Source organism: Lacerta agilis, chromosome 8, assembly GCF_009819535.1.
Source record: "Lacerta agilis isolate rLacAgi1 chromosome 8, rLacAgi1.pri, whole genome shotgun sequence".
Taxonomy (NCBI): domain Eukaryota; kingdom Metazoa; phylum Chordata; class Lepidosauria; order Squamata; family Lacertidae; genus Lacerta; species Lacerta agilis.
Window position 1 is genome coordinate 23,839,367 of NC_046319.1, and position 22,394 is coordinate 23,861,760.

Consider the following 22,394-nt stretch of genomic DNA (forward strand, 5'->3'; position numbering starts at 1 on the left):
CTCCTTGACGCAGGGACCTTTGCACTCCTGTTTGGGTTTGTTCTGTAAAGTCTCAGGCACAAGGACACCATATTAAATAAGATTATTTTAAAATACGAAACAAGGAAGCAAAAGTGTAAGTGCCAGGAAACAGCAGGAAAGAAAGTTTTTCTAAGATACCGGACAGGTAGAAACCTGATCATTTGACAGGCCATTTGACTCAGCATCATGCAATATCGGTTGGCATTCATCTAAGTTAATACCAAGTTGAAGACTCTCTCTCAATGGTCAGTGTAGAGGCAGCGTTAGTTATCTTGTTGCATTCAACATGCTCAGTTTCCCCCAATGCAAATAGCAGCTCCAGGTGGAGAGGGTTTAAAGGTAAAGGTAAAGGGACCCCTGACCATCAGGTCCAGTCGTGTCCGACTCTGGGGTTGCGGCGCTCATCTCGCTCTATAGGCCGAGGGAGCCGGCGTTTGTCCGCAGACAGCTTCCGGGTCATGTGGCCAGCATGACAAAGCCGCTTCTGGCGAACCAGAGCAGCGCACGGAAACACCGTTTACCTTCCCGCTGGAGCGGTACCTATTTATCTACTTGCACTTTGGCGTGCTTTCGAACTGCTAGGTGGGCAGGAGCTGGGACCGAGCAACGGGAGCTCACCCCGTGGCAGGGATTCAAACCGCCGACCTTCTGATCAGCAAGCCCTAGGCTCTGTGGTTTAACCCACAGCGCCACCTGGGTCCCGGAGAGGGTTTATCAGGCTTAAATTCCCCTGCCCACCAGTTCCGATCCTGTCCAAAGGCCCCATGTGGCAGCTATTTCCATTTTTTAAATATTTTTTAAATGGACAATAAATGTACAAACGCATTTCACATCATGCAACATGGCCTTTGAGCCAACTGAAACCAATCAATCAATCAATCAATCAACAATCAGTTTAAAGCATACCTTATGGGTTTAAAACACACCTAAAGTGCTGGATGGGAGTCACCCTATCCTACAGCTGCAGAGCAGACAAAGTCCTTTACACGTGCAGATTCAATTTCCCCTTGACATTTGCAGCACACTTTGTCCTCACTCAGGTAAGCTAAACCATGGCGTTGCAGTAGACAAGCAAACTGTCAGGGTCCCAGAGAGGAGATTGCAGCCACCTTTCTCCCCGCAGAATGCTTTTGCCCCTGTGCTACACTGAGTTCAGTTATGGTTTGGCTTAGCGCACTGTCCAAATCTGGGCTCGTGGTTTTAGCTCTCTCAGCCAAACCTGAGCTGCAAACCGTAGGGCAAACTTTGCTTACTAGCTTGTGGTTTGTCTGGAGGAAGCAAAACTATGAGCCAGGGTTCAGGAGGGGTGAGTGGCCGCCCAGTATTTGTTTCTAAACTGGCACCTAACGTTTTCTTCATTTGGGTGAAAAGAGTGATGCCGGCCACCCAATTTCAAGGACCTGGACACATTCTAAGCAGACAATAAACCATTTACATCTCTAAGACGCTGCCACCTTTGAAAGCAGGTTTTCCTTAAGAATGGCTGCCAACTTGATTGGTTGAGCATTTTCCCAGGGAGACTAAAACCCTAACCACCACCATCACCATTCCTTGACACTGGTACGAATTTATTTATGTACTTATTACTTTATTTACTTATTAAATTTGTATACTGCCCTATACCCCGCAGGTCTCAGGGCAGTTCACGAGATAAAACGTAATAAAAATATAGACAAGAACAAGAACAACCCGATAATCAGATCCACATTGAAGTGAAGAGACCATCAGGATATAAATCAGAGACTCTGAAGGATGAGCAGACACAGCGCCAAAAGAGGACCTCCAATATAATTCCTCCATCCTTGGAGCCATACAAGCAGGTATTTTGGAAATATTTCGGTACACCCCTCAAAATACTGTAAAAAATAAGTTTGCAGCATCATTTCCCTGGGAGGTCTCCTGTGCATTTCACAACTGGGTGGTAGCAGGCATTCAAAGAGGACCATTATTTCCACACACACCCCTCTGAAAAGAAAATGTAGATGTGGTGATGAAAGATACACCTGTTGCATTTCTGCACCCGACACGGCAGGTGTAAGAGTGACTCTGGGCAGCGGAGGGAGAGATGCGAAGTTAACCACAGTGAACAAACAGCTACCTGTCCACAGTCACCTGGACTCAGGGGCATTGAGAAAAGAAGCGCTGGTGACATTACCTGTAAAAATGGAGCTGTCTTTTGGGACTCCCATAGCGAGCACTTCCGAAAGCAGAAGGGAGAAAAAGAAGAGAAGATCCACAAGTCACAGTAAAAAGAAACCAACGCGCGCACGCAAACACAAAGTAGACCCCTCTGGGATCCCAGTCAAAGATTCATTGCTTATTTACTTCCTCTCTCTGTTAGGGGCCTGCTGGTTAACTTTTTTGTTACAACAGCTCCACCAAGTGGAAGAGGTTTGCACTTCCCTGTAAATTTGACTTTGCAAATCTTTTTAAGTTTGCAGAGATCGTCATTCCAGTGCGTGTTTGTTGCTCACCTGCACAGGGTCCTGGACCTAACCACACTGAGGACAGGGAGGAGGGACCTGTGTAGGATGGGCAGTTGGCACAAGCTGCACAGCTAACCAAAGAGAAGGTTTTTCACACCCACCTCCCGGGTTTTTGATGTAGGAGCGCTAGGAACTCTTGTCCAAACAAACAGCCAGCAAAAAGTGAGAAGTGGGCAAACTTTGGTTCAGGAAAAAATCAGCACAGGTGTAAATCTTATCAGCACATCTGCTTGCACTCACCCCTAGTCGGCTTTGCTTCTCACTTTAGGACGGTGATGGCCAAACTTGGCCCTCCAGCTGTTTTGGGACTACAATTCCCATCATCCCTGACCACTGGTCCTGTTAGCTAGGGATGGTGGGAGTTATAGTCCAGAAACAGCTGGAGGGCCAAGTTTAGCCACCACTGCTTTAGGAAGAAATTTCTGCTGGCAAGAACTGCTCTGCAGTGGAACAGAAGGCGGGGACTCTCCTCTGTTGGATGTTTTTAAGGAGAGGTTGGATGGGCATCTGTCAGGGATTCTTTGCTGCATAGCAGAGTGGGTTGACTAGATGGGAGTCCCTTCCAACTCTACAATTCTACAATCCTTCCCCTCTCTTCTGTTCTCTGCCATCAAACTTCAGATGGTAAGATCCTTGGAGCACAGAGAGGATGCCCATAAAGGAGCTTATGTATTTTGGTATGTTGCATTGCCCACAACACACACTTGGTCCTCTTATGTGGAGTGGAACTGAACAAAGGAGGGCCGGGGGCGGGGAATAGATCCTGAAGTCTACAAAAGATTGCACGATGCAGGGGAATCCCTTTAGTACCTCCTTTCACTTCTACCAGAAGTATTCAGAAACCCCGTCAACATTTCAGACAGTAAGCAGCACTTTCAGCTTCCTGAAGATGCTGGAAGCTTGACCTCTGTCAATAATGACCACTCCCTCCACCAGCAATCTCAGGTGGTGAGTGCAGAAAGAAGTGGAGTCAAAAACAGGGCAACTGAGAAACAAGAGCTTCCATAGGGGAACCCAGCTTCCCCGTTCGGTTTCCAGGGAAGCCCCAAGCCACAGCTTTGGCGCCACCACAGAAGAAGACAAGCCTCTGTGTCCAGCATCAGCCAAATGCCTCCCTCCCACCTTGGTCTCTTGTTACCCATCCTAGGATGATGGGACATCCAGCCAGGTGATGTGGAAAGAGGCCCACCTGTTTGTCTCTATGGCAACCTCTTCGGACATGTAAATGGAAGTACTTAACCGGCCAGCCAAGGCTATTACCTTAACAAAGGCAACGATCTGAGTGGGTCACCAGCTTCCTCTTGTAGATTTTAACGACACAGTAACAGGATCACAGCTTTGGAAGGGATCCATAGGTATCATCCACACTGCCCCACCTCCAAACTTCTAACAATACATTTCCAAGTCTGGTTCCCAATTTGCAAATCATCGTTTTCAAGGTCTCGACATTCCCACTGACCTATGACCCTATGTTACTCAAAAGTTTGCATGCCATCCAAGATGATTCGGTGCACATTTACTGGAGCAATTTTGTTCGAAATGAAGGATCTTGTGGAACAATATCCTTCCATTCGTGTCAACATTTGGCAGTGGCATGATCCAATGCTGCACCATGACGAAAGAGAAAGCTAGTGGGCTGCCCTTAATTCACATCCAAGGGCTAATGACTGTCAGAATTTGAGCTGGGTTGCTAGCTTTGATGGGGAGAAGGTCAGAAATCAATGGAATGACATTAAGAACCAGTGGAGATTTTTCTACATATATGGTGTCCTTGTTCTGGGATGACAACATTTTGGATTAAAGTTCTTAAGGTTATTTAAAAGAAGAAGAAGAAGAAGAAGAAGAAGAAGAAGAAGAAGAAGAAGAAGAAGAAAGCTCTAAGTATTGTATCTTTAGACCCAGAGGTAGTTTTGACCATCTTTCTGAACTTGTGGGGAAGCATATACTGACACTCATAACGTGCCTAGTTTATGAGTTAAAAGAAGCAGCTGGTATTGACTTTTGCAATGGAGTACTTAGCACTTGGGTTACAATCTACAGCAGGGTCACATTCATTCCACACTAAATACAAAACAATGCACCCGAGGAATCCAAACTCTGGGCCAAAGTGCTGAATTTGGAAGCTGCACCCCCCTTGTACTTATTTTGCACAATTATTTTGTGCTTGGCATTTTTAATTCTGATTCTATTACTCATGGAGAGGCGGAAAGGGGCCCTTTCTTTCCAAAGCGTCGGAGACCTTACTCAGCCTCCCCTGCGACTTCTGAGATTTCAGAAAACAGCAATCACACACTCTTCTTATGGCCTAGAAACTTGACACCCCCCCCACAAAAAAACGAAGTGGAAACCATCAGAAAACTGATAGGATCTGCATTCAGTACCATGCCCTATCCTGCAAAATTGTGGCTTCCCCATTGCCTTTATCTAGCCCTGGGAAGTAGGAAAACGTGTCTGAAGCTCACCTGTAGATCATGCCTGGGGAGCCCGTCTGCCTGTTCGAGAATCTAGCCGGAGAGTCCGTGGTGGATTCCGGATACATGGAGCCCAGCCTCCCGGTTCCAGTTCAAGTTTTTTTCAACACCCACTAAAGGAAGCAGGGAAGAGAAAGAGAGAGGAAGAACAGAGTTAGGCAATGCGTATACCAGCCCATCAGCTTACACAACAGAGGCCAAGGATTGCCATTATCTTCCCCTTCCTTCTGGGCTGTCCTCCTCATGAAGATAGGTGCCACACACAAAACAGGTCTAAGTTTCACCCTAATATCCACTGCATAAAACTGTCTTGAAGCGGGGAGGAAGAAGAGGATCCCAACAAGGAGTGTAGCTGTGACTGGAACAAGCTGGGGATGAAGGAGAGGTTGGTGTAGGAAGTACTCATGGGGTGATGGAGGATGGAGAGGGGATGGGGGGGTCAGTGCACAGGAACCAGAGCAGCAGGACCCATCACCCGAGCCAGAAGAGCTCCTTTCTCCCCAAACACGGCGGGCTAGATGCTGAGGTGGGGCATGTTAGCTCTGGGAGGAGGGGTGTGATTCCTCAGCTGCAGTAGGCTCAGGACAGGTGAGGATCACCTGCCTTGTCAAGCCCAGATGCAGCCACCAGCAGGCAAAGTACACAAGGGAAGCAGAGCTGAGCTGCTGTGTCTGTTTAACTTTCCATGTTGGTTGGACCACGGCTTGGATGGTCCAGGGAGCTCTTCAGGACTGTGCTTGTGTGGGACTAATCTCCATGCGCCCTAGCTCTTGGGTCAGCTGCAGAGGCAGGAATCTGATCTCACTGGACTTTAGAGCTGTTAGCCTTCCAGACTACATGCTAGCATCTGTTGTGGAACTGTGCACACCAGCGAGACCAACCGTCAGGTATCCTGTGGTTCAGGACAAAAACAAACAAATAAACTCCCTGTATATCATAAGCAGGTGCCTCAAGGCAAGAGTGACACCACGCCTTTCTCCCAGAAGTGCTAGGTTTCTACATGCAGGGGTTTTTTGTTTATATGGAAGAATGAGACAAAAGCCATTGCTTGCATACACTCTTCTGGCAGTCTGAAGCAAGATCCCCCCCCCCCCTAATTCTAATGCCTCCATCTGCATAACAGCCAGATTGACTTGCAGAAAAGTGCAAAGGCAGGTTCGTTCAGTGGGAGATTTTGGCTGCTAATTACTTTACTTTATGGTTAATTTAGCCCAGCGGACAAAGTGGGGAAGTTGTGCCAGAACCATTTGTGTAGATCATGAGGAGGACTAGCAACATTGAAATGCTGTTTGTCACTTAAAAATAATAATAATTCTCAGTTCAGGAAACAAGATATTCCACAAGATCCAGCTTCACTTAAAAGAAGACCTTGCTTGTTTTTGTTTTATTTTTTTCATTCCTCATTGCGCATACACCAATGCTGATTTAGCAATCAGCGGTCGACATATCTCTTTCTGTGTTTGTTCTCTTTTTTGTTCAGATTTTGCAAGCCCCATGTATTTTTAGCAACTTACAAAAAGGGCTCACACCTCATTCTGTACAAATGTTTCCATTTAAAAAGAACCTTCAAAAACCCACCACGTAACTCAATTCCCCGTTATTGCTAAAAACAGTGCAGCAATTGAGAATAAATTAACCAGGCAAGCAGCAGTATGAAAAGCATGAAAAAGGGTGGGTGGTTGTGTGGGTGGGTGGAGGCATGTCAGGGAACAGAATTAAAGCAGAAAACCATTTGAGGATTGTAACAGGTTTAAGGTGCCAGGGATATCAAATCAGGAAATCTGGTGGCTGGATTCCAATGCTTCACCTGCCATATCACCACCGTAGATGGCCACAAGAGGGAGCTGCTGGTCCCTTAACTGCTCTTGAGCGCCATCGAGGTGGCTGGCTGAAGGAGGTATTGCACCCTGTCTGACTTAAGTGGGCTTTCTTTTTAGCTGACACAAAGGCCCAATAAGGATATTGTAGAGTTGGAAAAAGGTTCAGTAAAGGGCAACCAAAATGATGGAGGGGATGAATTGAGGCACCTATAAGGAAACGTTGCAGCATTTAGGGCAGGCATAGGCAAACTCGGCCCTCCAGCTGTTTTGGGACTACAACTCCCATCATCCCTGACCATTGGTCCTGTTAGCTAGGGATGGTGGGAGTTGTAGTCCCAAAACATCTGGAGGGCTGAGTTTGCTTATGCCTGATTTTAGGGCTTTTTCATTTAGAGAAAAGAAGAGTAAGAGGCAACATAAAGCATAGAGTTAAACTATGAAACTCCCTCCTGCAGGAGGCAGTGGTTGGCACCAACTTGGATGGTTCTAAAAGAGGACTGGGGATGGGGCTTTCATTGGCTGCTGTACTTGATGGGCCATTGGCTTCAACCAGGAATGTTTGGATGTTGAGTGCCAGTGTACACTTGACCTTGCCACCCTCCAAAACCGGTCCTCCTTCCTGGCCTGTAGGAATTGTGTTCTCCGCTAAGGCTCCGCTCATCACGAATTCTCCCTGCTCTCTCCTCCCGAGACAGCCAGGAGCCTCTGCCTCTAAAATAAGACATTGCTGAAACGAGGACAGAAAGCAGAACCCTGAGCAGCCGGGTTGGGTGACAGGGAGAGAGAGACTCCTGCCTCCTGCTGCTTCAAGGATCCTGGGTTGCGCCAAGGTGAGATCACAGGACAAAAGCAAAACAAAAACAAAACAAGAAACCTCGCGTCTTCTTCACCGGCTCATGTAGCTCAGAGAAAACGGGTCTGCAAGCCAATCTTTAGTAGCAGCAACGCACAGCTTCGAATTTCTGCAAGCAAATTTATACACGGGATCTATGCCAACACACACCCTCTCCAATTATTTTGAATTACTTAATGTATATACTGCCAAATGCCTTTTTTTTTTGTATTGCCAGGGACATCATCCCTTCTGCTGTTCCAACTCTGTTTTTATATTCTCCAACCTCCTTGGGACTTTCTGGTAAACGGTAAATGCAATATTATTTAAGTAAATAATGATGGTGGTTTTCGGTTACCTGCCCCCTGAGAAACCACTTTTGCTGTTTTGTCCCTAGGGGAGATGATGAGTTGCTAGAAGTAATTTTAAAAATATAATAATAATAATAATCCCAAACACTTAACATACATTATCTCTGCAAGCTTCACAACGGCCTCAAAAGGTAGGCCAGCATGATTCGATTCTTGCGTGGAAGTTAAATGGATAAGAGAATAGTGGCTTCTCTAAACCCACCCAGTGAGTCATGGCAGAGGTGAGATTCCTAGTTCACATTCCCCTGTAACACACCAGAAGGATTATTTATTTGGATTGGGCGCGATGTTTTATTGCATTACATTTTACTTTTCAAATATACTTTTAGGGGGGGAGGATGAGGGGCAGAAATGGAAAGGAAGGACCTCCCCAACAAGCCCAATATTTAGCATGAATAAGCAGAGTCTTTGAAACGAAAGGAGAAATTGTGCAGCTAAGTTTGCAGACGCCATAATACAGAGGCAGGAGAATTAGCTAACCACCCAATTTTTCTGCAGTTGTGAAAAGGAAGTGCTTTCTTCTGGCATTGAGACAGACATGAGAGGTTCCAGAAAGCAAAGCAGGAGAAAAGGATGTGGCAGCTCAGTGGCAGATAATGCTGTTATGCAGATCTATGGTGTGGCCACACTTGGTTGAAATTGGAGGAAGGACAGTTTTTCTCCCACTCTCATAACATCGAAACTTCGAGGTGAAGTGGAAGGTTCAGGACAGATAAAAGAAAGGACTTCATCACATAACACAGAGTTAAACTGTGGAACTCACTGCCACAGGAGGCTGGGATGACCACCTAATTGGACGGCTGTAAAAGAGGGCCAGACATATTCATGGAGGAGAGGGCTATTATTCATGGCTGCTAACCACAATGGCTATGCTCTGCCTCCATGGTCAGAGGCAGCAATGCTTACAAATGCCAGTTGCTAGAAACCTCAGGAAGAGAGTGTGCTCTTGAGCTCAAATCCCGCTTTCTGGTTTCCCACAGGCATCTGGTTGGCCACTGTGAGAAAACGATGCTGGACTAGATGGGCCCCCTTTGGCCTGATCCAGCAGGCTCGTCTTATGCTTTGCATGCAGAAGGTCCCAGGTTCAATCCTCTGCATCTCCAAGTACGGCTGACAAAGGCACTTCTCTGAAACCTTGCCCGTTAGTGTATACAGTACTGATATAGAACCCAGGTGAACTTAAAGAAGGACCATAGCTCAGTGGTAGAGCAGGTGCTTTGCATGCAGAAGGCCCCGGGTTCAATCCCTGGCATCTCCAGGAAGGGTTGGGATTTCCCTCTGCCAGAAATCCTAGAGAGCCTCTGCCAGCTTTAAGAGGGAGACCGTGCTCCTAAAGCTTCTGAAAGCATGCCCCCCACCAGGAGGCCACCACCCAGGTCCCTAGCTATTAACATGCCCCTTTAAGATCAACTGGAGATGCAAATGGTATCAGACCAACAGCACCTACGTATCATGTTACGATATGGGTTAAAGCCACACGGTTTACAAAAATCAACCACCAAGCAGGAATTGAACTGAGAGCAGATTGATCAGGGTATAATAACAACCCGCTGTCAATCAACAACATTTAAACAATTTTTTTAAAATAATAATAAAAAACCATTATCATTAACCAGGCAGCAGGTGAAAAGGAAAGGAATGATGAGACTGACTTATCGGAAACTGGACTCTGAAATTGTGGGGTGCCACAGGGTTCTGTCTTGGGCACAGTCTTATTCAACATCTTCATCAATGACTTGGATGATGGGCTTGAGGGCATCCTGATCAAGTTTGCAGATGACACCAAATTAGGAGGGGTGGCTAATACCCCAGAGGACAGGATCACACTTCAAAATGACCTTAACAGATTAGACAACTGGGCCAAAGCAAACAAGATGAATTTTAACAAGGAGAAATGTAAAGTACTACACTTGGGCAAAAAAAATGAAAGGCACAAATAAAGGATGGGTGACACCTGGCTTGAGAGCAGTACATGTGAAAAGGATCTAGGAGTCTTGGCAGACCACAAACTTGACATGAGTCAACAGTGTGATGCAGCAGCTAAAAAAGCCAATGCAATTCTGGGCTGCATCAATAGGAGTATAGCGTTTAGATCAAGGGAGGTAATAGTACCACTATATTCTGCTCTGGTCAGACCTCACCTGGAATACTGTGTCCAGTTCTGGGCACCACAGTTCAAGAAGGATACTGACAAGGTGGAATGTGTCCAGAAGAGGGCAACCAAAATGGTCAAAGGCCTGGAAACGATGCCTTATGAGGAACGACTTAGGGAGCTGGGTATGCTTAGCCTGGAGAAGAGAAGGTTAAGGGGTGATAGGATAGCCATGTTCAAATATATAAAAGGATGTCATATAGAGGAAGGAGAAAGGTTGTTTTCTGCTGCTCCAGAGAAGGGAACACGGGGCAATGGATTCATACTACAAGAAAGAAGATTCCACCTAGACATTAGGAAGAACTTCCTGACAGTGAGAGCTGTTCGGCAGTGGAATTTGCTACCAAGGAGTGTGGTGGAGTCTCCTTCTTTGGAGGTCTTTAAGCAGAGGCTTGACAGCCATCTGTCAGGAATGCTTTGATGGTGTTTCCTGCTTGGCAGGGGGTTGGGCTGGATGGCCCTTGTGGTCTCTTCCAACCTTATGATTCTATGATTCTAAATGCAAGTGAATTGCAAGTAACTGAGATGTTTTAGGACATTGTAAGTGCGTGCGCGCGCGCACACACACAAAATAAGCACTTCGGTGTATAACTGAATGGACTTGGGGATAACTTCATGGGTGCCTTTTTTATAAAGAAGTTTTTGAATATAAGTGTACCCAGTCTAAGCACAAATCAACAGAGCATAAGACGTGTGCATCGTGACCTAGTGCTTGATTTGACCCACCTGAGGGGCGCTGGGCAATTTAATGCTGCAACCTAGAGAGGTGATGGGTTTTTTTCCCCTTCTGGGAATCTAAAGCAGCCTCAGCCCCACTTCGTGTGCAGAGGAGGGTGGCCAGAAGGATCAAGGGTCTGGAAGCTAAGCCCTGTGAGGAATGGTTGAGGGAGCTGGGAATGTTTAGCCTGGAGAAGAGAAGACTGAGAGGTGATATCATGGCCACCTTCAAATATCAGAAAGGCTGTCACAAGGAAGATTGTTTTCCACTGCTCTGGAGGGTACGTCCCGAACCGGCGGATTCAAATTACAAAAAAAGGAGATTACGACTAAACATTAGGAGGCACTTTCTGAGGGCAAGAGTTGTTTGACAGGGGAACGGACTCCCTCAGAAGGTGATGGACCCTCCTTCACTGGAGGCTGTTAAACAGAGGTTGGATGGACATCTGTCAGGGATTCTTTAGCTGTGATTCCTGCATTGCTGAGGGTGGGACTAGATGAACCTTGGAGGTACCAGCCCATGCTGCAATTCTACGGTACTATTATTCTACTCTATCTCAGAAGAATCCTTGAACCTGTAATATGGGCGTAAGTGCGGACTATAATGTGGGATTATTATTATACTTTGTCTCAGGGGTCCAAATAACTCGGCTGGTCTTGGGTTTTATATTCTCAGGGTGGAGCCCCTGGCAGCAAAACCGCCTGGCTCTGCTAGTGGCTTACAGGAGACGCATGAGTATGCAATAGATGACTGAGAAGCAGCTTCCAAATTCTGCACTTTCAGAGGCTCCTTCACACATTGAAACTCCAACTCAGCAGATGAGTCATTCTGGTTTCATTCTAAATACTGTTTTTTATAACTTTGTAAGATTTCTTTTTCTTTTACAGACTTCCTTTTTCATTGTGCATTCATGATTGGTATCCTGCTTACGAAACCATTTTCACCCGTTAAAAGTTTCAGGGCAAAGACGCCGCCCCGTTTCCAATCATTGCGCGCCGTATACCACCCTGCCAAAATCCTGCAACATTTTTTTTTTAACAACATGAATGCTCTGGTTTGTTTGTTGTCCTGAATTTAGTTGTGCAGGACGAGAGGTGCCCTTCGAGATGGCAATAATGCACTTACACCGGGGGCAGCGTCACAGAACAACTATTAAAGAAGAATGACGTGTGGTTGGTCCAGTATAAATCTACTGCTAGTATTGCATTCATGAACGGTGGCAGAATATACCCCCTCCGAAAAACAACCACCACCCACATCTGGAGGGGCCACACTTCATGGTTCTTAAGTTTTGCTTGTATCAGTTTACTGGTAAACCGCACAGGGGACCTTTTAAGAATGCAAGGAGAGCCTGCTGGATGAGGCCAACGTCCCATCTAGTCCAATCTCCTGTTCTCACAGTGGCTGACCAAATGCCTGTGGGATGCCCACAAGCAGGATTCGAACACAAGAGCCCTCTCCCCTCCTGTGGTTTCCAGCAACTGGTATTTAGAAGCATTGCCACCTCCGACTCTGGAGGCAGAGCAGAGCCTGTGGGAAGTTTCAGGACGGGCAAAAGAAAGGACTTCTTCACACATAGATGACCACCAATGTGGAAGGCTTGAAAAGAGGAGTGGATAAGGTCAATGGCTAGTCTCTACAATGGCTATGTTCTTCCTCTAGGGTTGGAGGCTGCAATGCTTCTGAATACCATTTGCTTTGCCTCCTGGAAAGTAAACCACGCTGTATCTACACAAAAAAACCACACACACATTTTCAAACGCTATTATAATTGTATTATTGTTATAATTAATATTTGTACAGATGAAACTCGAAAAATTAGAATATCGCGGAAAGGTTCATTTCTTTCAGTAATTCAACTGTAAAGGTGAAACTAATATCTGTGATAGACTCATGACATGCAAAGTGAGATATGTCAAGCCTTCATTTGTTATAATTGTGATGATTATGGCATACAGCTGATGAGAACCCCCAAATTAACAATTTCAGCTTTGGGGTTTTCATCAGCTGCATGCCATAATCATCACAATTATAACAAGCAAAGGCTTGACATATCTCGCTTTGCATGTCACGAGTCTATCTCATGTATTAAACTCCAAAGCTAATGAAAACAATTGCTTACATAAATGGACTTTTTCAAGATATTCTAATTTTTCGAGTTTCACCTGTATACTGCCCTATCTCTGCAGGTCTCAGGCCAGTTCACAACATAAAATCGCAACATGAAAACACAAAATATATAATAGAAATAAGAACAAGCCCATAACCTCCCCCCCACACACATTTATTTTCTCATTTTTATTTATACCCTGCCCATCTGACATATATAAAAACATAATAAAACTATACAGGGCAGGTGTCTTCTAAAGGCTGGATAGTTACCGGTACTTATCTCCTTGGCTTGGGGGTCGCATAACTCCATACCCTCCAAGCTTTCTCTGATGAAAATAGGGAAGTCCTAAGGAAAAGCGGGACTATCCAGGATCAAATCAGAAACCAGGAGAGTTTCTGTAAATTCTGGACTGTCCCTGGAAAATAGGGGCACTTGGAGGGCCTGTGTTTATTATTTATTTATGAAAATAATTAGATACCACTGTTCTTAAAAGGGGGGGGGGGCGAGGAATCAAAGCAGTTTACAACCAGTCATTAGTTTCCTGCACATTAAGTATGAATGGTGGGTAAAGTTTGCCCCTGCTGACCTGGGAGCTTCAAGTTTCTCAGCATCCTGATTTTAAGGCCATTACGGCCAGCTTCAGTTTCACCAGGTTAAAAGCTTCTGCCAAAGAAATCCAGCACGGCTACAGCTCCCTCATGGGAGAGGGGTCTTTAGGCCAAGGAGGGGGAGCGGCGAAGACGCTCCGTGTTGAAAGGCGTCATGGAAAAAGAGGCTCACAGAGACAGTGTGCCTCCTGAGTTCACTCCAGGATAGGAACATATTGTTGCACAAACCCCAATCTCCAAGTGTTTCTGGAGGTGCCTGCGCTTACTCAGGGTTTGGTTTCCTTGGAATGAAGGGAGACTGTGGTGTCTTTAGGATAAATGGTTTTATTTGCACATATATAGAAGCTGAGCAATGGAAGGATTGGGTCACAGCTTTAATACCTCCAACTGACTTTGCTTCCACATTCAGTTTCCGGGGAAGCACCAAGTCACAGTTCTTTGGGTCCAGTACAGAGCAAGGCCTGTGTTATGTACTGAGCTGAATCCTAGAACAATAGGATTCAGAATGCAGCAGTCTGATTGGTCCGCAGGAGCCACCCAATCCAGCTCCAGGTGGAAGTGAATCAGCAACCTGATTGGCCTGCAAGAGCAGCCAATCAGGGTCCTGGAGGAAGTGAATCCGCAACCTGGTTGGCCTACAGGAGTAGCCCGGAATAGCCAATCACGTGGGGCCCATTGTGTAAATAATGTATACTGTATATAGCAGACGTTTTGGGGAAAAGACTTGCTACTATGAGCTGAATAAAGAGCATGAAATTCACACTTGACTCCGAGTATATTTCAGCCTGCCTTCCATCTTCCAGCATCAACCAAAAATCACACACAGAACATCTGGCAATTGTTCTTCACCTTACAAGGTGATGTCACTTCCCATTAGGTGAGGAGAGTTACCCCCAATTATCTCTATGGCAACAGATCAACATCTTTCTAACAAATGGCAGTACAGTGGTACCTCGGGTTACAGATGCTTCAGGTTACAGACTCCGCTAACCCAGAAATAGTACCTCGGGTTAAGAACTTTGCTTCAGGATGAGAACAGAAATCGTGTGGCGGCGCGGCGGGAGTGGTACCTCAGGTTAGGAACAGTTTCAGGTTAAGAAGGGACCTCCAGAACGAATTAAGTTCTTAACCCGACATACCACTGTACAGAACTGGCCATGGTCTGGTTGGGCTGGTTTGCTCTTATAGATTCTAGTCTCACCTACGCAGGGTCACAGGTTTGGAAGGGACCCATGGGCATCATCCAGACTGACCCCCAAAACTTAAAATGCTATGGAGCTGTCTAATATCAGTCTATTTTATCTACTCTTGACTGCTAAAAGTTCTTTCCCAGCCCGAAACCTGGGGGAGATGCCTTGGACTGCTGTGGAGAATGATACCCTCTTGAGATGACCATGTTTTAAGATCTGGACTCCCTCCATCTAAATTCAGGTGTAAATAGGTGACTAAATTGTATTTCCTTAAAGCTACGACAGCTGCCTTACGCCGTGTCTTCAATTCTTCAAAGGAGCACAGACCCTGCTTGGCAGAGATTGGGAGTCCCTGGTCAGCTGGCATGGGCTGTTTTTGGCATGGCAGTGTAATTCTGGGAGGCCCTCGGTGGTGCCCACCTCCTCCCAGCTGGCTTAGCCCTCTGAGGTCATGGTTAAATGTAACCAGCTGCCCTCCTGCCTCTGCAAGGGTCTTGCCCCTGTCCCAAACGTTAACCACCCCTAAGATTCAGTAGCTTGCATATAAACGAAGCCTGATTCCTTCTGCCAAGGGTCCTATCCCAGCGGAGTTTCCCAAGGCAACAAATATGGAGACAAAAGCCCGTTCACTGCTAGCCATTTTTATATTCTGACCTTAGCGGGGAGGAGGCTGGCATGGAGAAAAGTCAGCATCCGACCCAACACCATCCTGACTTTTTTGGGTTTACCTCCTACACAGGATGTGAATACTTAATGCAATTCCTCGCTCACGGGAGGAAACTTAACAAAGGTATTAGAATCTTTTCTTTGCCAGCTGAATGGGAGCCAGCAGTGTGATGCTGCTGCTAAACAAGCTAATGCAATCTTCGCTGCATTAACAGAAGCAGAGTGTCCAGCTCACCAGGAGTAGTAGTAATTCCACTCTGTTCTGTGCTAATCAGGCTGAAATCTGGAGGGATTTGCCCAGCTCTGGGCACCGTATTCTAAGAAAGATATTGACAATATACTGCGTGTTCCTTGAGTGGAGATTGGGGGGTGGTCGGTCAGGCAGGACAGGGAGGGAAATAAGAAAATCAGAACAGCCTGATGGATCAGGCCAATGGTCCAGCATCTTGTTCTCCAAGTGGCCAACCGGAAGCCGCAGTGGGAAACCTGCAAGCAGGAACCGAGCACAAGAGGCCTCTCCTCTCTTGCCGTTTCCAGCAACTGGTATTCAGAAGCACAGTGGAGGCAGAACATAATCATCATGGCTAATAGCCATCGATAGCCAGTTTGGTGTAGTGGTTAAGAGCGACAGACTCGTAATCTGGGGAACCGGGTTCGTGTCTGCACTCCTCCACATGCAGCTGCTGGGTGACCTTGGGCTAGTCACACTTCTTTGAAGTCTCTCAGCCCCACTCACCTCACAGAGTGTTTGTTGTGGGGGAGGAAGGGAAAGGAGAATGTTAGCCGCTTTGAGACTCCTTCGGGTAGTGAAAAGCGGGATATCAAATCCAAACTCTTCTTCTTCTTCTTCTCTCCTCAAGGAATTTGTCCAATCCTCTTTTAAAGCCAACCGAGTTTTCTTTCTTTTGTGCACAACTAGGAAGCTCTGTTTTCCTTGTATGGGCATGTTTTGTTACTTGAATTTAAAAATCTATTTTTAGAAAAGCCATCCAAGTTGGTGGCCACCATTGCCTCCTGTGGAAGTGAGTTCCGTAGCTGAACTCTGCACTGTGTGAAGAAGGCCTTTCTTTTTATCTGCCCTGAATCTTCCATTTTATCCATGCCATGCAAAGTTCTACAAACTTCTCCTTTAGTTGAGATTCCTCAATTACAGGGAGTTGGACTACATAAATGATCCCTGGGGGTCCCTTCCAACAAATCCACGATTATGCTCTCTCCCTGATCCCTAGATCATTTTGGTTGCCTTTTTCTGAACCTTTTCCAAAACTACAATACCCTTTTTTGAGGTGACGTGGCCAGAGCTGTGCACAGTAGTCCAAATGCAGTTGCACTATAGATTTGTAAAACAGCCTTAATTTATTCAATTCGTTTTATTTTTCAATTCGTTCCCTAAAGATCCCTAGCACAGGAGATGCCTTTTTACACCACTGCTGTTCATTCGTCCTGTGAAAGAGCTGGGCACGTTAATCTTTCCTGGAGAAGAGAAGGAGGGGCATGATAGATCTCTAGAATAGAATCATAGAATTGTAGAGTTGGAAGGGACCCAGAGGATCATCTAGTCCAACCCCTTGCAATGCAGGGTGCTAACATGCCACAAAAGACAGGCTAAAGATTTCAGCTCAACGGTAGCATAAACTCTGGCCCCATTTGCCCTATATATTGAAAGCAATATCCCACCACTTGAAAAAACTATGGCTTCCACTGAAGAATCATGGGAAGTGTAGTTTCTTAACAGTGGTTAGGGTTGCTAGAAGACACCCACACCCACACTCATTAGTTTATAGAAAAGATAAGTAAGAGAGGAAACATGTTGGAACTTTATAGAATTACGTCTGGCATGGAGAAAGCAGACAGACAAAAGGTTTTCCTCCCTCTCTCATAACACTAGAACTTGTGGACCTGAATGATGGAAGATTCAGGACAGACAAAAGTAAGTCCTTCTCCATGCAGCACCTAGTTTAAACTATGGAACTCGCTGCCACAGGAGACAGTGATGGTCACCCACTTGGATGGGCCATTAGCCAGATCCATGATGGGCCATTAGCCAGATCCAGTAAGCTCTTTTAATGTTATGCTCACTTTCTTCATGTCTCTAAAATGCCATTGAATAATTAGGACACTCTCTCCTCCCTACAGCTCCTTATTTTATCCTCACGGTTGCTTTTGCTCTTGAATATTAGAGGGCTGGTGGGGAAATGGTTGTCTTTCTACTGGTACCCAACAGAATTATCCCATCCTCCCGGCTAAGAGGCTAACTGTGTAATTGAAATGTCACTAGGCAGAAATTTCTCTTGCGTGCACCGATGTTCCATCGCAAACTCGTTTTCTCTGAGCTGAGAAATGGTGGGATGTCAAGCCAAGCCAAAAATATCTAGCAGAAGCTGGGAATTACAGAAGCATGAATTTTAATAAGTGGGAAGAAAAGCTGCTTTCTCCCCTTGGGCACACCAGGAAGTCATCACTCCTTGACTGTGGCCAGAGTGTTGGCAACAACTGCAGCTTACAGAAGGAAGTTCATACGGAGCTCAGAAAATTGGTCTATCTAGCAGCCTCCTCTAGCCCCTTTTTCAGAACCCCTCCAGTTAGCAAAAAGCAAACAAAGGGATACACACCACCCATCACACAGAATTTAGAAAGTCCCAGGTTGAGTTCCTGGCAGCTCTAGGTAGGAGCTGGAAAGCCTCATCCGAAAACCTGGAGAGCCACTGCCTGTCAGTGCAGCCAATACTAAGCTAGACAGAGGAATGCTTTTACACTGCAGAAAGGAGTTTCCTATCTTTCATATTGTGCTGTGATTAAAACAGCCGACAGCGCTCAAAACTAAAATTGGGTACTGAAATGAAACAGGCAAACTTTAGCAGATCTATGGCAACATGTGAATTCCACAGTCCAAAACTGGAAATTGCTCTTTTCCTGTTTTTGTTGGCGCAGTCACTCCCCCTCCCCTCGCAGCTCCCCACTGCCCTGCCTGCACCCTAAACTGGTCCCACCGAGGGCTCTGCCAGCAGCCTCTCTCAAAGTGGTGCACTGTGACGTCCGCTGCCCGTCCGCAATCAGGGCCACCAACCCTGCACAGCAGTTTCCTTCGCCGCTGCCTTGCGTTACGGAATCCTAGCTGTTCCCCATCCTATCCTTTTCCTTTCAAAGTGCAATTAATTTCAGGGCAGAGACGCAACACTTGTGCCTGACAGATCACCCTCCTCCCAGATGCACTGCAGGTGATGTTCAGGCAGCTGCGTCTCTCCCCCCACCCCCATTGATTTCAACCCAATCCTTTCTTCACTTCCACCCTTTTGGCAGCACCGGAGGAAAACCACAAGAGAGCAGAGAAAACAAAGGGCAGAGGAGAATCTGTGTGCTAAAAACGTTCCCTTCCTTTAAAAAAAAAAACCCCACAAAAAACAAACAAAACAGAATCCACTTTGTTTTCCCTGCACCAGAAAAAGGGGCAGCCTAGTTTTTCTAGCAGATACCATGGAAACGGCTATGCCGATTAGCTGGTCAACCTGGAAACACACGGTCCGGGAATTAACCGCAAACTATGAGCTGCAAAGAAGGAGAGATTTCTTCTGCCTGTGGGTCTCTCTCCAGCACATCGGTCCCGCATTCCACCTCTTCAATGGTCCTAAAAGAATGTGCGGTTTGATGCTTCAAGGAACATAGACTGCAGATAATAATGGGGGAAGGGGTTAATAACTGCTATTGGCGGTGCCATGGGGGGAGGACTTTAAGGGGGCACTCCAAGGAATGAGCACAGTTGTGTGTTTTGGAGTGCATGTTTTGGAGAAAGCAAAAGAAAACACGTTAAAGAACAAAACCACTACCTCCCCACCCCACAAAACCATTAAGCCCCAGAGTCCAAAATAAGCCAAGTCCACTATTTGGGTTCTGCCTTTTGTCTTTCAAAGAGGCCAACCTCCTCTGCCTGCTCGGTTGCTTCCTAGAAGCCCCACAGAGGCTGCAGCCCTCTATACATGCTTCCAGGGGAGCAAGTTCCCTTGAACCCAACGGGACACACTCTTCTGATGAAACATGCATAGGATTTCCCAAGAGCCCAGCAAAAAGCACCCGGGCACGCATCGGCTTCCTGTCGCCCTGCATCTGCCGGAGAGAGAAGTGAGCTCAAGGAGAAATCGTTGCCTGCAGCAAAGAAAGGAAATTGGGGAGGCGGGCGGAGGAGACAGCTTCCAAAACAGGGGAGGGAGAGAGGTCACCCCAGAAGTCAAAGGGAATAAGAGAGAGAGAGAAAGAAAGAAAGAGAGAGAGAGAGGACCTACCTTAGATGTCGTCGCTTCTTTTCTAGACCGGCAGTCAAGAAAAAAGCAAGCGGCAAAGTAAAGGAGACGCGGGCGGGCGATGGATCTAGCAAGCAGGCATGGTGGAAAAAATGAAATAAGCCAGACGGCTGGATGGACGAGCAATTTGGGGGGGGGGGGTCAGGGCAAAAAAAAAAAAAAGAACAGAGAAAGGTGTTCTCTTTCTATCCCATTCCCTTCCAGGTTCTAGACAGGCAACTTATTTATTTATTTAGTACGGTCACAGAGAGAGAGAGAGAGAGAGAGAGAGAGAGAGAGAGAGGAGAGCCGAAATCCATTTGGCAGTGCGTGGGCAAGAGACATGCAACCCCCTCCCTTCCCTGCTCTCTCTCTCACACACACACTGCCGCAACAGCCTCGTTTGTACCTTCAAAGCCTGAGTCAGCAGGAATCTGCTCTGCCAGCCATCGCATTGGCAGCTGATGCTGTTTTTGTAAATTCTGCCTCCCCCCCCCCCACAACTCCCCAGCACTCCTGACACACTACTCCTCCCGGATTGCGGCTAAATGTGGAGATGGTTTGCTCCGGAGGCGTCTGCTGATTAATTGTGTGGGCATCGGAACACGGCAAAGAGGAGCCTCCCCCCGCCTGCCCGCCCCCCCGTGCCGCTGCGAGACAGGTGTCGCAATGGTCAGGTGATGATGGGGAGCTGGGTGGGCAGGCGGGGGGTGGTGGCGGCAGTTAGCTGCTCCCAAAAGTTCAGATTTATCTCAGGGTGAAGATCCGGAGGACGTAAGAGAGAGAGAGAGAGAGAGAGAGAGAGAGAGAGAGAGAGAACACTGTTGGCTCCATCCTCTGGGGACAGGCCAAGGGGCAAATGGATTAAACGTACCGATGAGGCAGATTTAGGTAAAACTCCTGGCAAGAAAAATCTCCAGGCTAGCCACTGACTTTTGGCAAAGTCCAAATCAGTCCAACTGGCCTAACTTGCCAGAACTGTTAGCTCTGCCTCAGAGGGCTTCTCCAGGGTCTGGGGCAGAGTTTGTACCTGGAATCTCCTGCATGCAAGGTGTGGGGTCAACCTACAGGAGATGGAAAGAACACCAGGCTCAAGGTGCTTGTACAGTATTTATTTACTGGTATTCAAACAACTTGGGTCCAGGATACCTCAAAGACCACTTGATCTCTTATATCACTGCTTCATCAGTGAGGTCTTCGGGGGGGGGGGAGTTTCAATTAGTGGTCCCCCATGGCTTGGATGCATGGTTTTGTATCAACCAGGAGCTGTGTTGGGTTCAGTTTTATGGCACTCCCTTCAAGCTGAGGCCAAACAGACCCTTGCCCTGTTGAACCTCTAGCACTTACAGAACACACACACACCAACACACCCCAGCAGGCATTTTAACTGAATTCTGGTTTTACAGTGTTAACTCATGCTTAGTTTCATTTTGTTTACTTCTCCCATACTGCAATTAAGTAGCATATAAATGGTCAAATTAAATATAAACACTTGAAAACAAAGTGAGCAGCTTGCACCTTTCCCTTCCGTGAAAAACAACAGAAATCTCAAAATATGTATGCAAACGTGTAGTTCTTTAAAAAAAATTCATTTAAACGCATGCTTCCCTTTCAAAAGACATATGCAAAATCCATATTTTGCTACATTTAAGCTACCGATGACAATTAACAGAAGCATTAAATCTGCTGGGTACCCAAACTCTGGTCTGCACATTAGCCCAAGAGGTGTAGATCAGGAAGTTTTGTATCCACAAAGATAAAATTACTTGGGCAAAAGTCACCCATGCAGTGAAATCCTTATACCCAGGGTGCGAGTGGGTGTGGGGGACTCCCTGGTCCCGAATGGGGTAACTGTGCCCCCGAAGGACCAGGTACACAGCCTGGGAGTATTTTTTGACTCACAGCGGTCCATGGAGGCACAGGTTAATTCTGTGTCCAGGGCGGCTGTCTACCAGCTCCATCTGGTATGCAGGCTGAGACCCTACCTGCCCACAGACTGTCTCGCCAGAGTGGTGCATGCTCTAGTTATCTCCCGCTTGGACTACTGCAATGCACTCTGCGTGGGGCTACCTTTGAAAGTAACCCAGAAACTGCAATTAATCCAGAATGTGGCAGCTAGACTGGTGACTGGGAGTGGCCTGCCGGGACCATATAACACTGGTCCTGAGAGAGCTACATTGGCTCCCAGTACGTTTCCGAGCACAATTCAAAGTGTTGGTGCTGACCTTTAAAGCCCTAAATGGCCTCGGTTCTGTATACCTGAAGGAGCGTCTCCACCCCCACTGTTCAGCCCGGACACTGAGATCCAGCGCCGAGGGCCTTCTGGTGGTTCCCTCACTGCGAGAAGCAAAGCTACAGGGAACCAGGCAGAGGGCCTTCTCAGTAGTGGCACCCGCCCTGTGGAACGCCCTCCCAGCAGAGGTCAAAGAGATAAATAAATATCTGACATTCAGAAAATACCCGAAGGCAGCCCTGGTTAGGGAAGCTTTTAACCTGTGATATTTTAATGTATTTTGAAATCTGTTGGAGGTCGCCCAGAGTGGCTGGGGGGACCCAGCCAGATGGGCGGGGTACAAATATATTATTATTATTATTATTATTATTATTATTATTATTATTATTATTATTATTATTATTATACCTGTTTGCTCAGAGGTAGCGGTAAGTCCTGC

General features: G+C 46.6%; 1 protein-coding gene across 3 annotated transcripts in view; it reads right to left on the bottom strand.

The window, feature by feature from the left end:
* The window catches only part of KCNAB2 (potassium voltage-gated channel subfamily A regulatory beta subunit 2), a 100,394-nt gene that overhangs the window by 61,639 nt on the left and 16,361 nt on the right, over window positions 1-22,394 (bottom strand). For 2 of the 3 annotated variants that reach the window (XM_033156568.1, XM_033156570.1), the window contains exon 2: window positions 4,970-5,091. In XM_033156568.1, the coding sequence (XP_033012459.1) occupies window positions 4,970-5,046 (77 nt within the window). In that variant the 5' untranslated portion in view covers window positions 5,047-5,091. Of the gene's footprint in view, window positions 1-4,969; window positions 5,092-20,131; window positions 20,211-22,394 lie in introns of those variants that run through there. The other variant, XM_033156569.1, reaches the window with a different exon arrangement.